Source organism: Chelonia mydas, chromosome 7 (assembly GCF_015237465.2).
Source record: "Chelonia mydas isolate rCheMyd1 chromosome 7, rCheMyd1.pri.v2, whole genome shotgun sequence".
Taxonomy (NCBI): Eukaryota; Metazoa; Chordata; order Testudines; family Cheloniidae; genus Chelonia; species Chelonia mydas.
In genome coordinates, this window is record NC_057853.1 from 19,122,950 (window position 1) to 19,137,169 (window position 14,220).

General features: G+C 43.9%; 1 protein-coding gene across 6 annotated transcripts in view; it reads right to left on the bottom strand.

Moving 5' to 3' along the window:
- NR2C2 (nuclear receptor subfamily 2 group C member 2) overlaps positions 1-14,220 on the bottom strand; it is a 72,169-nt gene that overhangs the window by 16,122 nt on the left and 41,827 nt on the right. For 5 of the 6 annotated variants that reach the window (XM_037903651.2, XM_037903653.2, XM_037903648.2 and 2 more), the window contains 5 exons: positions 13,955-14,048; positions 13,087-13,220; positions 7,167-7,344; positions 5,129-5,250; positions 4,466-4,605 (listed from right to left, as the gene is read on the bottom strand). In XM_037903651.2, coding sequence (XP_037759579.1) covers positions 4,466-4,605; positions 5,129-5,250; positions 7,167-7,344; positions 13,087-13,220; positions 13,955-14,048 — 668 coding nt within the window. Of the gene's footprint in view, positions 1-3,024; positions 3,115-4,465; positions 4,606-5,128; positions 5,251-7,166; positions 7,345-13,086; positions 13,221-13,954; positions 14,049-14,220 lie in introns of all 6 variants that reach the window. The other variant, XM_037903654.2, reaches the window with a different exon arrangement.

Here is a 14,220-nt window from a genome sequence, read left to right on the forward strand (position 1 = left end):
CTTAAGAGGAGATATATGAGGGGCACTGTGTTTCAGGAAGCATTAGCTAAAAAGAGAAGAAAAGACTCCTACTTTGGTAAGAAAATGAGAAACAGTTTTCCTTTTCCCCTTCTCCCAACTGTATATTTATAGACCAGTCAAAGAAATATGACAGATAGAAACATGAGATTATATTAAGACAGATATCTGGACACATGATTTCCATTCACTAACTTCATCAAGATAAGTCAGATCAAGAAACCTACCATGTATGAAACTTTTCAGCTGAAAAAATACAAATTAAAAGAACTTTACTCCATGCATGACCTCTAATACTTATATTTCATATCATTATAACTTAAGTATTTTTGCCTTCATCTGTACTGCTAATGGCTGCATAGATTTGTTTAGCCCTGTGTCTCTTAAATTGGATTTTTGATGCAATTTAGGATAACTGTATATTTTTTCTGCAACCACAATAAAAAATTGAAAAGAAAAAAAACTAGACATTTTTACATAATGTCTTGAAAACAAGAATGAAAATATAATAAAATTTCTATGATAGATAAACGTTGATTCTGGTATTGTGATTATTCAGGGTGATACAGGTGCTACCACATTTTAATTTTTTTAATGTATGGGAAACAATAGTGCAAAAGTACACAGGGAAAACAGCTGGAATTCTAGTTTCCCAGAATGGTTACAACACTCAGAAATTTCTAGTGTTTTGTCTTCACCATTTTAAAATAATAATACAAAACTTAACTTGATACCCTTACTTTAGTACCTTGGAGTGACATAACATGACCTTATATAGAACCAAATCCTTTTCTCGGTGCAAATCCCAAGTAACAAGGCTAGGTACTGACTGAGGAGGTCTGGAAGGGTCAGGGCTGAAGATGGAATTCTTTTCACTCAGGCTATGGAATAGTAATGCCACCTTATGGCTCCTGCAACTGCTGTAACCTCCAACCCCTTACAGGGCATTACCCTAATCCTTCATCTTCAAGGCCCCCTCCACTCTCAGATGCAGAGAAACCTGAAGGGCATACTCTTCAGGGAATGCAGGGTATTCAAGCCCCCCCTCCATGGCCTCTTCACATCATGCCCCTCTCCCTGTGCAGTAGAGCAGGGGTTCTCAACCTTTTTCTTTCTGAGGCCCCCCACAACATGATATAAACACTCCATGGCCCACCTGTGCCACAACAACTGATTTTCTGCATATAAAAGCCAGGGCCGGCAGTAGCGGGGTAGCAAGCAGGGCAATTGCTTGGGGCTCCATGCCACAGGGCCCCCGCAGAGCTAAGTTGCTCAGGCTTTGGCTTCAGCCCCAGGTGGCAGGGCTCAGGGCCCTGGGCTTCAGCCCCATGCAGTAGGGCTTAGGCTTTCTGCCCTGGGCCCCAGTGAGTCTAATGCTGGCCCTACTTGGAGGACCCCCAGAAACCTGCTTGCGGCCCCCCAGGGGGCCCCGGACCCCTGGTTGAGAACCATTGCAGTAGAACACCACCAGTTATGTTGTGTTTTGAGGGGCTGGTTTGGGGGCTGGATTTGCCTACGATTATTAGGTTTGAACGGATTACATTTTAAATCAGTAAGTGCTGTAATTGCTGATTTTCCCCTTCCAGACATACCTTCCCCCCTCTCCCCAAACCAAGCAAAAAAACTCATGAAAAAAATGCACATTGTTGATAACTGAAATGTATTGTGGTGGAAATTAAAAATATATAACATATTGCACCTGTAGACCAGGGTGGGCAAACCTTTTGGCCTTAGGGCACATCTGGGTGGGGAAATTGTATGCAGGGCCATGAATCTAGGGCTGCGGCAAGGGGTTGGGGTGCAGGAGGGGTGTGGAGTGCAGGAGAGGGCTCAGGGCAGGGGGTTGGGGTGTGGCAGGGGTTCGGGGTGTGGACTCCGGCCCGGCGCCGCTTACCTCAAGCAGTACTGGGGTGGCAGTGGTGCGCAGTGGGGCTAAGGCAGGCTCCTTGCCTGTCCTGGCCCTGCACTGCTCCTGGAAGTGGCCAGCATGTCCGGCAGTGGCTCCTGGGGGTGGGGTGGGGCAGACGGCTCCACCGTGCACTACCCTTGCCTGTGGGTACCACCCCCATAGCTCCCATTGGCCGCGGTTCCCCGTTCCTGGCCAATAGGAGCTGCGGGGAGCAGTGCCTGCAGGTGAGGGCAGCGCATGGAGCTCTCTGCCCTCCCCCCACAGGGGCCGCAGGGACATGGTGCCGGCTGCTTCAGGGAGTGGCGTGGGGCCAGGGCAGGCAGGGAGCCTGCCTTAGCCCCGCTGCGCCCGGGGCTGGCAATCCCACGGGCTGGATTGAAAGACCTGATGGGCCGGGTCTGGCCCACGGGCCGTAGTTTGCCCTCCCCTGCTAAGACAGTTTGTACGCTATGGCTGTCATTTTATTATTAAGAAATTTTAGTGACAAAATTTAAAAATCATGTGACAGATTCTGTGCTCAGCTTTCAAGAAGCACCCATAGAAGGCACAGCCCAGGGAGAGGAGTGGCAAAGGTGGCTTTAATACAGTTTTTTACTGCCTAGATTCTGAACTGGCTGGTGGCAAGAGTGGCTCCTGGAATATATTAGAACAGCCTCAGGAGCTGCTCTAATTTACAGCAGCTACTTCAGAGCTGCAACTGCAGTTGACCTCTGCAGCTCCTGTATCCTCCTCATTGATGTGATGGAGGGAAGGGGAAAAAGAATGTTCAGTGAACATAGTCACAGATCCCTTGGTTTTGCTTCTCCATCATCCCCTCAAAACCCCATGGTGTGCTGGGATCTAATATAGAGCACACAGAATCCTGACCCCTTTGTGTGTTGCCCTCACATAAACAGTGGAATTACATCAGTTCCATTGTATCTAAAGGCTCTCCACACCATGGAAGAATCCTTCCAAGAAAAATTATGATTATTAATGAGGGTAAATCATTTGAGGTTTGCCTATCTTGAACTGTGACTATTTTCTGCAATCACCTTGAAACTTAAACTATGTTTTCATGGTTTATGTAGATTTTAAAAACGTATTTATCTTTGTACCTTCATCCTGGTACTAATCCTTGCTAGTTTCATGACATATGTAGTATTCTGTAATTTGCTGGCTACATATACATCTGGTTTCTTCTACTTCTGTAAGTAAAGATAAATTGTATTTGCACACTTTAGGCTGTCACTACTGATTTTTTTTTTCGGCAGACAAAATAATTTCCCCCATTTATAAAAAAAAGAAAAGTTACCCATATCAATCATATTAATTTGCATAACCCTCCCTGTAAAAAAGCCAGCTGTACCAGATCATCCTCCATTCTAGAGATAAAAATTAGCAGGTTAACACAGAATCAAAAAAGATACCTATCTTCTTAAGGACGCCAGAGGCAGTTTGTTTTGAGCTTTTTGATATAACTTTGTGACACAGCCATTAATTAATTATTAAACATTTATATTTTGGTAGTGTGATATACTTGCAGTAATAATTGTGCAGTGATGGTCAGCAACTATTTCAAAAGTGTAACTGTAACCAACTTGTGGTGGGCGTCTATGTTTCATCACCTCCAGCAAAGAAAAAATACCCACATGAAATTCTAGGATGGGAGGAAAACTCTATGGTGTGTACTCTACAGTGCTTCCTTTAAATTCTTCTGTTGGATGTGCAGGATTTCAGCCCATATCTTGAGAAATCTGCTGGACATGAAAGGGCATCTATGCTAAAACCCTGTATCAGCACACTACAGTGCCCTTCTAAGCTTCTTGAGCTCCCGTTCTGCCTCTGTGCTGCCAAAGACCCCTGCGTTGGGGCTTCCTTTGGAACTCTCCACAAACGCAGTTCACAGAAAAGTTAATGTAGCTTTGAGATGCATCAGCTTTTTTTGTAGACTCGCAGCTGGATAAAAGGGAGGAAGGAGAGATACTGTGTGTGTCTCCCCTCTAGCCTGGGCCCCACCCCATGCTTTGATCTCTAGAGTTCTGTCTACACTACCATGGTAAATTGATTGACGCTACGCAACTTCAGCTACGTGAATAAAGTAGCTGGAATCGACATACCTTACGTCGAGTTACCGCAGGGTCTACACTACAGGGGGTCGATGGGAGAAACTCTCCCGTTGACTTACCTTATTCTTCTCGGGTAGAGTACAGGGGTCAAGTGGAGAGCGATCTGCTGTCGATTTGGCGGGTCTTCACTAGACCCACTAAATCGACCGCTGGTGGATTGATCTCAGAGCCTCAATCCCGCTGTAGTGTAGATGTAGCCTAGAACTATGGAGAGCTCTTTGTGAAGTTGGTGAGATTGATTCCCACATCCCGTGCAGGAACAGTGGAGGGTTCCTTCTGTGTTTGGATCTCAGGGGGAACAATACCTGTTCCCCCTTGGAAAATACTTTGTGAAAAAAAATGTACAGACGCAGGTTTTTAACTCTTTACTGCTGAAAGTAGCATATGCCTGCTAACATGTACCTAATACCTAGCGTGACCTAACACATACCTTCCTGTATGCTGTTCTGCAGGTGGTTGACGATAGCTGCTAGGATAGTAGACAGACTCATCACCTGTGCACACTGTGCTAGGCCTAAGGTAAACAGCTCATTCCAGCAGGCACGAACTAGGCTTGTGTTACAGTCCTGTCTATAAAGACACAAATCAAACAAACAATTCTAGCAAGCATTAAACTCATGTTGGTATTATCCTGTAGATCTGACGTGTAAAATTATGGTTATAAATTATAATGATAGTATTCTGGGCACCTTAGTAATAGGCAGATATTGACAAATTACAGAAATTAAAAAAAAACAGCAACAAAAGTGCTTGGGGCTGGATGCATTGGCTATGAGAAATGATTATAGATTATCTGCAAAATGGAGATACTGCTACTTAGAGTTGCCAAGTTATATGTCCAAAAATTAGTTGCTTGCTTTTGACTCAATTTCACAATACAGCCTCATTACCCACTATGATGCCAAGTATCATCATCATCATCAGTCATCTTGTTTTTCATATTCTTCAAAACGTAGAAAAATGCTGTATAATCTCTATACATTTTAAACAATTTATTATAAATTAATTAACTTTATCTTTTAAAAATCCATGCAGTTGCAAAATGTTCAGCTTAATACTTAAATAATCACTCAATAGAAAAATATTCACTCACCCAAGTGCTTGAAAAGCAGGGATAGATCTAGCCCAGTGCATTGAGAGGAAAAGCAGTCGTGATGCTGACTCACAGATGTAATGTACATTAAGGTACTCTGGCATTGGACTAGGCATTGTTAGCTGCACGGAAATAAGAGTACAGTATGGTCTGTACAAGTCAGACATAAATCAATGTTTATTATGAATGAAATAAATTTGAATAAAAACATGCAATCTGCATTCAGAGTCTTTTGCTGAAAACTGTCATTTATCATGAAGTTAGATTAGTAAAACTTCAGCACATAACTTAGTAGTAGTGGTAAGTAGAACAGGCTGGGAATGGGGAGGTGTGAAAGGAATAATATGGGAAACCAAATGGGATGGTTACTTTAAAAGTATTTTAGTATTAATTCAATAACACTTATCCCTGAATTTTCATTGCAGCATGCAGCATTATTAGCTTCAGAATTACTATAAAATTGATGAGAATCAGGTTTTAAACTAAGTGCAATTCTTTAAAATTACAACTTATTTAAAATCTATACTGTTCTGGCAAAGCCATGCCATATGAATCTACACTTGCAAAAAACACAATTTTACTTGAAGTACACAGACTAGCTTTCCTATACATTGCTTATTTCACTATCTTGATGATTTTTATCTGCTTAAAGGAAATGCACTTTGGCAGAAAGAAGGAAAATCCTTACTGGTTTCTCCCATACAATATATCTAAAAGATGTTCTTGCTCAAATTCACTTGAAGATACAGCTGGTTCAAAGTGCAATCCTACAACTACAGTTCGTCAAATCACGACCATCAAGAACATAGTTGTAATCCTTAAAAAATGGCCCAAATTTTAACATACTTGATGTGAGAATGCCTCAAACAACCAAAGTCAAGAGTTCAAAATAATTTTTAGTAACAATGTATATGAATTACACATCTGATATTATTTGTTATATTTAACACTAAAAGTGATTCACAGTAGTACTATATATAAGATTTAAATCTACAACAAACATCATCCCACTGTCAACTGAAAGGTCCTAATGAGAGTGCATATGCAGTGCTCAAGGATACAGAGTGCAAGGGAAATGTGGAAATCTTTTATTATGTCCTTAACAACAATAGCTAGTGTCAAGGTTCCTTTCCCACTCTGAACTCTGGGGTACAGATGTGGGGACCCGCATGAAAGACCCCCTAAGCTTATTTCTACCAGCTCAGGTTAAAAACTTCCCCAAGGCACAAAATCTTTGCCTTTGGACTAGGGTATGCTGCCACCACCAAGCGCTTTAACAAAGAACCAGGGAACAGGACCACTCGGAGTTTCTCTTCCTCCACAATCCCCCCAAGCCCTTATATCCCCTTTCCTGGGGAGGCCTGAGAATAAACAAGTTGAACACAGACCAGCTTGGGTTTCTTAGGACCCTAAGAACCCAATCACATTCTTAAAAAACAGAACTTTATTAGAAGAACAAAACAAAGATAAAAGAAACACTCTGTAAGATTAGAATGGAAGATATTCTCACAGGCAGTCAGATTCAAAACAGAGAGAATCCCTCTAGGTAAAACCTTAAGTTACAAAAAGACACAAAACCAGGAATACACATTTCCTCCAGCACAGCGAATTTACAAGCCAAAACAAAGAAAATCTAATGAATTTTCTAGCTAGATTACTTACTAACCTTACAGGAGTTGGAGGGTTTGCATCCTTGATCTGTTCCCAGCAAAGGTACACACACACAGACAGACAAAAGCCTTTTTCCCGCACTCCAGATTTGAAAGTATCTTGTCCCCTCATTGGTCATTTTGGGTCAGGTGCCAGCAAGGTTACCTTAGCTTCTCAACCCTTTACAGGTGAAAGGATTTTGCCTCTGGCCAGGAGGGATTTTATAGCACTGTATACAGAAAGGTGGTTACCCTTCCCTTTATATTTATGACAACTAGTGTACTAGACAATACTGACTACAGCAAAATACAACAATAGAAGAAAAACACGATACTAAAATAATTCCAGATTACGTCTTTGCCAAAAGGATATTTCAGGAAGCACTCACCTTAAATGTGACATGTGTATCTGTAAGTAGGGGTCCTTCCACTTCAATGATTGGTGTTGACTGATCTCTGCTGATTACATGAATATTCCCTCCTCCTGTAGGATCCATCCCATCTGCCAAGTTCTGAGCTACTGTGCCATCTGTGGTATTAAGTGCTTTAGCCAAAGTATCAAATGCCCTGCAAATAAATGAAGAAACAATGCAAGTTTATTTCCTTATAACCATTACCACATTTGGAGTAGAGGGCAAATCAAACACTACATGTTTTTCCATCTAGAAGATAAGCCAGAAACTTTTTTGGTACAGATTCTGGGCCATATTCTCCAATACATTCTGGTCTTTTGCTCTGCTCAGGCAGTGTGAAGGGGCCAGGCAAGTTCTGGCCATATATGTCTGATGGAAAATTCCCTTGCAGAGGGGAATTCTCCCCTGGCATAATCCCTGCACCAGCTGTTCTTTCCTACTCTAGTAACGGTGGCTCTTGCACTGCTCACCCACCTTCCTCTTTCTCACCTTGAGGCTTCATTACAAGGATCCTCCACTGGCATAAGATCTCTTAGGGATGTTATGAGAATGGCATATATTTCAGCAGCCCCTAGGCTTCTTTGTAACTAAAATTGCAGCTAGGCCAGTGCAAAATCAGGAAAATGCAAACAGCTCCCTGAGGTTACCCCACAACTCTTCTCCCATAATGACTGGAGCTCAGACTTTGAGGAGAATTGAGCCCATTTCATACTCATATGCATGTTATGGTATTTCATAATGCTGTTATGCAACTATTTTCCAAGCAATCTGTTTATAAGTTAACTATTTATTCCTTGGGACCAAGATTTAAAAGTATATAGTTGGTACCAGCCTGATTGGCTGGTAGCCTGCAGGGGGCGGGCACTGGGGCTGTCTGTTTGTTTGTTTCAGGGAAGCCTGGTTGTTTAAAAATAACCAGAGCTTCGCAAACCAGCTGAGCGGCGGCGAACCAGCTGAGCAGAGGGGAACAGCAGAGCAGCACACAGCAGGAGTTTGCCTGGGAGTTCGCCTGGAGTGAGCCCAGTGAGGCTTACATCTTGCCAACTTCTCTGAGGAAGCTCATAGTAGGAAGGTGATATGGATCGGGAGGGTTCAGCTGTTGTGACCTGCACTGGATGTGCCATGTTTGTCTTTCTTCCACAGGACAGAAGCGACTTTGTCTGTACAAAGTGCAAGCTGGTCTCCATATTGGAAGAGAAGATTGAAGGTCTGGAGCAACAGATAACGACCCTGCATTGCATACGAGAAACTGAGGATTTTCTGGACAAAAGTCAGGATATGCTTCAACGGGCACAAAGCTCTAAAGATTTAGAGCAGGTTGCACAGCGGAGCCAAGAGGCCAGTGAAGAAGCTTGGCAACATGTGACCTCCAGAAGAAGAAGGGGGAATGTCCAGGTTCCAGCAACGCAGACACAGGTAACTAACCGCTTTCATGTTCTCTCCACAGGTACCTTTGCGGAGAGTGGACCAGATGATATGTCTGGGGGGAGAAAGCAGAAGGAGACTCCGCTGGTTGGAAGGCATGAGATGCACTGTCCTGAGATGGGGGGTCCCACGACCACCACTCCCAAGAGAAGGAGGCGGGTGGTGGTGGTCGGGGACTCTCTCCTCCGGGGGACTGAGTCATCTATCTGCCGCCCTGACCGGGAAAACCGAGAAGTCTGCTGCTTGCCAGGGGCTAAGATTCGCGATGTGACGGAGAGACTGCCGAGACTCATCAAGCCCTCGGATCGCTACCCCTTCCTGCTTCTCCACGTGGGCACCAATGATACTGCCAAGAATGACCTTGAGCGGATCACTGTGGACTACGTGGCTCTGGGAAGAAGGATAAAGGAGTTTGAGGCGCAAGTGGTCTTCTCGTCCATCCTCCCCGTGGAAGGAAAAGGCCGGGGCAGGGACCGTTGAATCGTGGAAGATGGTGTTCCATGAAGCAGGAGTGCTGGGCAGAGACGGGCTCCATCTTACGAAGAGAGGGAAGAGCATCTTTGCGAGCAGGCTGGCTAACCTAGTAAGGAGGGCTTTAAACTAGGTTCATCGGGGGAAGGAGACCAAAGCCCTGAGGTAAGCGGGAAAGCGGGATACCGGGAGGAAGCACAGGCAGGAACGTCTGTGAGGGGAGGGTTCCTGCCTCATACTGAGAATGAGGGGCGATCAGCAGGTTATCTCAAGTGCTTATATACGAATGCACAAAGCCTTGAAAACAAGCAGGGAGAACTGGAGGTCCTGGTGATGTCAAGGAATTATGACGTGATTGGAATAACAGAGACTTGGTGGGATAACTCACATGACTGGAGTACTGTCATGGATGGTTATAAACTGTTCAGGAAGGACAGGCAGGGCAGAAAAGGTGGGGGAGTAGCACTGTATGTAAGGGAGCAGTATGACTGCTCAGAGCTCCGGTACGAAACTGCAGAAAAACCTGAGTGTCTCTGGATTAAGTTTAGAAGTGTGAGCAACAAGAGTGATGTAGTGGTGGGAGTCTGCTATAGACCACCGGACCAGGGGGATGAGGTGGATGAGGCTTTCTTCTGGCAACTCGCAGAAGCTACTAGATCGCATGCCCTGGTTCTCATGGGTGACTTTAATTTTCCTGATATCTGCTGGGAGAGCAATACAGCGGTGCATAGACAATCCAGGAAGTTTTTGGAAAGCGTAGGGAACAATTTCCTGGTGCAAGTGCTAGAGGAGCCAACTAGGGGGGAGCTTTTCTTGACCTGCTGCTCACAAACAGGGAAGAATTAGTGGGGGAAGTAAAAGTGCATGGGAATCTGGGAGGCAGTGACCATGAGTTGGTTGAGTTCAGGATCCTGACACAGGGAAGAAAGGTAAGCAGCAGGATACGGACCCTGGACTTCAGGAAAGCAGACTTCGACTCCCTCAGGGAACGGATGGGTAGGATCCCCTGGGGTACTAACATGAAGGGGAAAGGAGTCCAGGAGAGCTGGCTGTATTTCAAGGAATCCCTGTTGAGGTTACAGGACAAACCATCCCGATGAGTCGAAAGAATAGTAAATATGGCAGGCGACCACCTTGGCTTAACGGTGAAATCCTAGCGGATCTTAAACATAAAAAAGAAGCTTACAAGAAGTGGAAGGTTGGACATATGACCAGGGAAGAGTATAAAAATATTGCTCGGGCATGTAGGAATGAAATCAGGAGGGCCAAATCGCACCTGGAGCTGCAGCTAGCAAGAGATGTCAAGAGTAACAAGAAGGGTTTCTTCTGGTATGTTGGCAACAAGAAGAAAGCCAAGGAAAGTGTGGGCCCCTTACTGAATGAGGGAGGCAACCTAGTGACAGAGGATGTGGAAAAAGCTAATGTGCTCAATGCTTTTTTTGCCTCTGTCTTCACTAACAAGGACAGCTCCCAGACTGCTGCGCTGGGCATCACAACATGGGGAGTAGATGGCCAGCCCTCTGTGGAGAAAGAGGTGGTTAGGGACTATTTAGAAAAGTTGGACGTGCACAAGTCCATGGGGCCGGACGAGTTGCATCCGAGAGTGCTAAAGGAATTGGCGGCTGTGATTGCAGAGCCATTGGCCATTATCTTTGAAAACTCGTGGCGAACGGGGGAAGTCCCAGATGACTGGAAAAAGGCTAATGTAGTGCCAATCTTTAAAAAAGGGAAGAAGGAGGATCCTGGGAACTACAGGCCAGTCAGCCTCACCTCAGTCCCCGGAAAAATCATGGAGCAGGTCCTCAAAGAATCAATCCTGAAGCACTTACACGAGAGGAAAGTGATCAGGAACAGTCAGCATGGATTCACCAAGGGTAGGTCATGCCTGACTAATCTAATCGCCTTCTATGATGAGATTACTGATTCTGTGGATGAAGGGAAAGCAGTGGATGTATTGTTTCTTGACTTTAGCAAAGCTTTTGACACGGTCTCCCACAGTATTCTTGTCAGCAAGTTAAAGTAGTATGGGCTGGATGAATGCACTATAAGGTAGGTAGAAAGTTGGCTAGATTGTCGGGCTCAACGGGTAGTGATCAATGGCTCCATGTCTAGTTGGCAGCCGGTGTCAAGTGGAGTGCCCCAGGGGTCCGTCCTGGAGCCGGTTTTGTTCAATATCTTCATAAATGATCTGGAGGATGGTGTGGATTGCACTCTCAGCAAATTTGCGGATGATACTAAACTGGGAGGAGTGGTAGATACGCTGGAGGGCAGGGATAGGATACAGAGGGACCTAGACAAATTGGAGGATTGGGCCAAAAGAAATCCGATGAGGTTCAATAAGGATAAGTGCAGGGTCCTGCACTTAGGACGGAAGAACCCAATGCACAGCTACAGACTAGGGACCGAATGGCTAGGCAGCAGTTCTGCGGAAAAGGACCTAGGGGTGACAGTGGACGAGAAGCTGGATATGAGTCAGCAGTGTGCCCTTGTTGCCAAAAAGGCCAATGGCATTTTGGGATGTATAAGTAGGGGCATAGTGAGCAGATCGAGGGACGTGATCGTTCCCCTCTATTCGACATTGGTGAGGCCTCATCTGGAGTACTGTGTCCAGTTTTGGGCCCCACACTATAAGAAGGATGTGGATAAATTGGAGAGAGTCCAGCGAAGGGCAACAAAAATGATTAGGGGTCTGGAACACATGACTTATGAGGAGAGGCTGAGGGAACTGGGATTGTTTAGTCTGCAGAAGAGAAGAATGAGGGGGGATTTGATAGCTGCATTCAACTGCCTGAGAGGTGGTTCCAGAGAGGATGGTTCTAGACTGTTCTCAGTGGTAGAAGAGGACAGGACAAGGAGTAATGGTCTCAAGTTGCAGTGGGGGAGGTTTAGGTTGGATATTAGGAAAAGCTTTTTCACTAGGAGGGTGGTGAAACACTGGAATGCGTTACCTAGGGAGGTGGTAGAATCTCCTTCCTTAGAAGTTTTTAAGGTCAGGCTTGACAAAGCCCTGGCTGGGATGATTTAATTGGGGATTGGTCCTGCTTTGAGCAGGGGGTTGGACTAGATGACCTCCTGAGGTCCCTTCCAACTCTGATATTCTATGATGATTCTATGTATCAGCAGAAGCAGCCGGGTGCTCTGCACTTTTAAAAATCAGTTAGCTTATTTAGGAGTCTAAATATAGCTTCTACTTTTAAAAATCTTATCCTAGGAACCTGTATGGAAAAGATGGGATAAAATCCAAATTTTTCCTGTTTTCATACATTAGCATTACATATTATTGTTTTTGAGGGAAAAAAAAAACAATTAAAAAAATGGAGCTGCAAGATTTTACTTCCCTGTTTCCTGATTTTGAAATAAACAAAAGAGATTGAGAGCACTTTGGAGAGCTGGGGTTCAAATTCTGCCTTGCATTGCCATAAAATACAAGGTTTGTTGATCTCAACCTAATCCCAATTTTTTCCACATTACAAACCACATTGTCAGCCTTGTCCTAGGGAAAATTTAAGAGTAAATCTGGAGACATTAAAGGCCAGGACTGAAGTTCATGACAATTGTCTGGGAGAAGCTTGCACACCATCTGCCTGTACTATACTTGACACAGCACTGTAGCTATTATTTCCTTACTTTCACAAACACTACACACACACATGCACACTCAAAGTAAAAAACTGAAATAACACAAAACTGTTACTGCTTTTCAGCATTTTTGAAGGAAATATATTTTTGTGTCACAAAACAGTTATCTTTTCCTGTAACTTATTAAATATGAAATACAACCCTGCTTTATTATACTGCATTTGTTACTAAATAGGGGAGAGCATCTATAACAGTAACATGAATGAAAGGAGTTCTTCAGAGTCGCAGAAGTTCAGGTCGATGGCAGCAGCCAAACCATTAATGAAATTATACAGTGAGTTAAAAAGGTCATTACTAGTGTGGCATGAACCTATAATGTATAGGTTCATCTTCCAAATAAGCTGCTAATATAAGTTCATACCGAGTGATCTCACTGGCAGATTGATCCTCTTGCTGGATTTCAGAAGTATCTCCATTATTAAGTGACTCACTAAGGCTGGCAAGGGACGTTACAACATTTGCCAGTGTTCCTAAAGCACCCTGACTTGTCTCAGCCTACAAAGAAAGAAACCATATTAATGGATCAAAATTATATATAGTTAGGTGAAATGCTGTATGTAATCTCTTGATAATTATTAAATCCTGTGTATCTCCTTCCTCTGTTCCCACATAGGTTTCACTTCCTCCTGAATATCCACAGTGAAGGACAGTGGCTGACATTTGGGTAAGGGTGATCATTAAATTCGCCAAAACTTTTCCTCCTGACTTCTGGTGTGTATTTTTGTGATGGATCAACTACAGGGTTATCAACCTAAATTCATGCATAATTATATCCGGGGGAAAAAAGTACATCCCACTGAATCAGATAAGCTGAAGATGGAAAAGATCTTCTAGATCATCCGTTCTCTCTCTCCTTAAATATAGGATTTGTTTCAGCGCACTGTGGTATTAACACCTCAGACTACATGTTACAGAAAGGCAACAACAACTTCAGGGCTGCCTGCAGCAGCCTCCCCCCACTCCATCTTCTTCCTCAGGGGACAATAATCAGTGAGTGAATCCCCACAGACAGAGCCAGTAGACCTGCCCTCCTTTCCACTTGTTGCACTGTGGTGGTCTCTCCAATTCCTAATGCCCTCTACCTCTTTGCAGTGGAACAGCAACTGTTCGGCTGAGGTAAGGACCTTTTGTGACTGTAAAGGGGTCAGAAGGATTTCTTTTTAAAAACATACCCAAAATAATTTAGTAAATAAAATGTAAGATTTGTAAAAAAATGAAAGGAATATTACCTTGGAGTCTGTAGCTAGCAGGACTGTACCATCATCCCGTATCAAAGGCTGCTGAATATTCACAAGCATTCCTGGATCAAGAAGACCTGTTGACCTGTTCAGAAATGTAAAGAATCTAAGAGGGAACCTATTTCAGTGCAGTATACTGAGGATTACTTTTATTGGGCTTTCCATTTTTGATGTTGAGAATTCATCCATCAGAATTTAGTCCTGCTGAAAACTATTTCCAAAAAATAGTTTGTATCCTGGAAGAAACTGCACTTTAA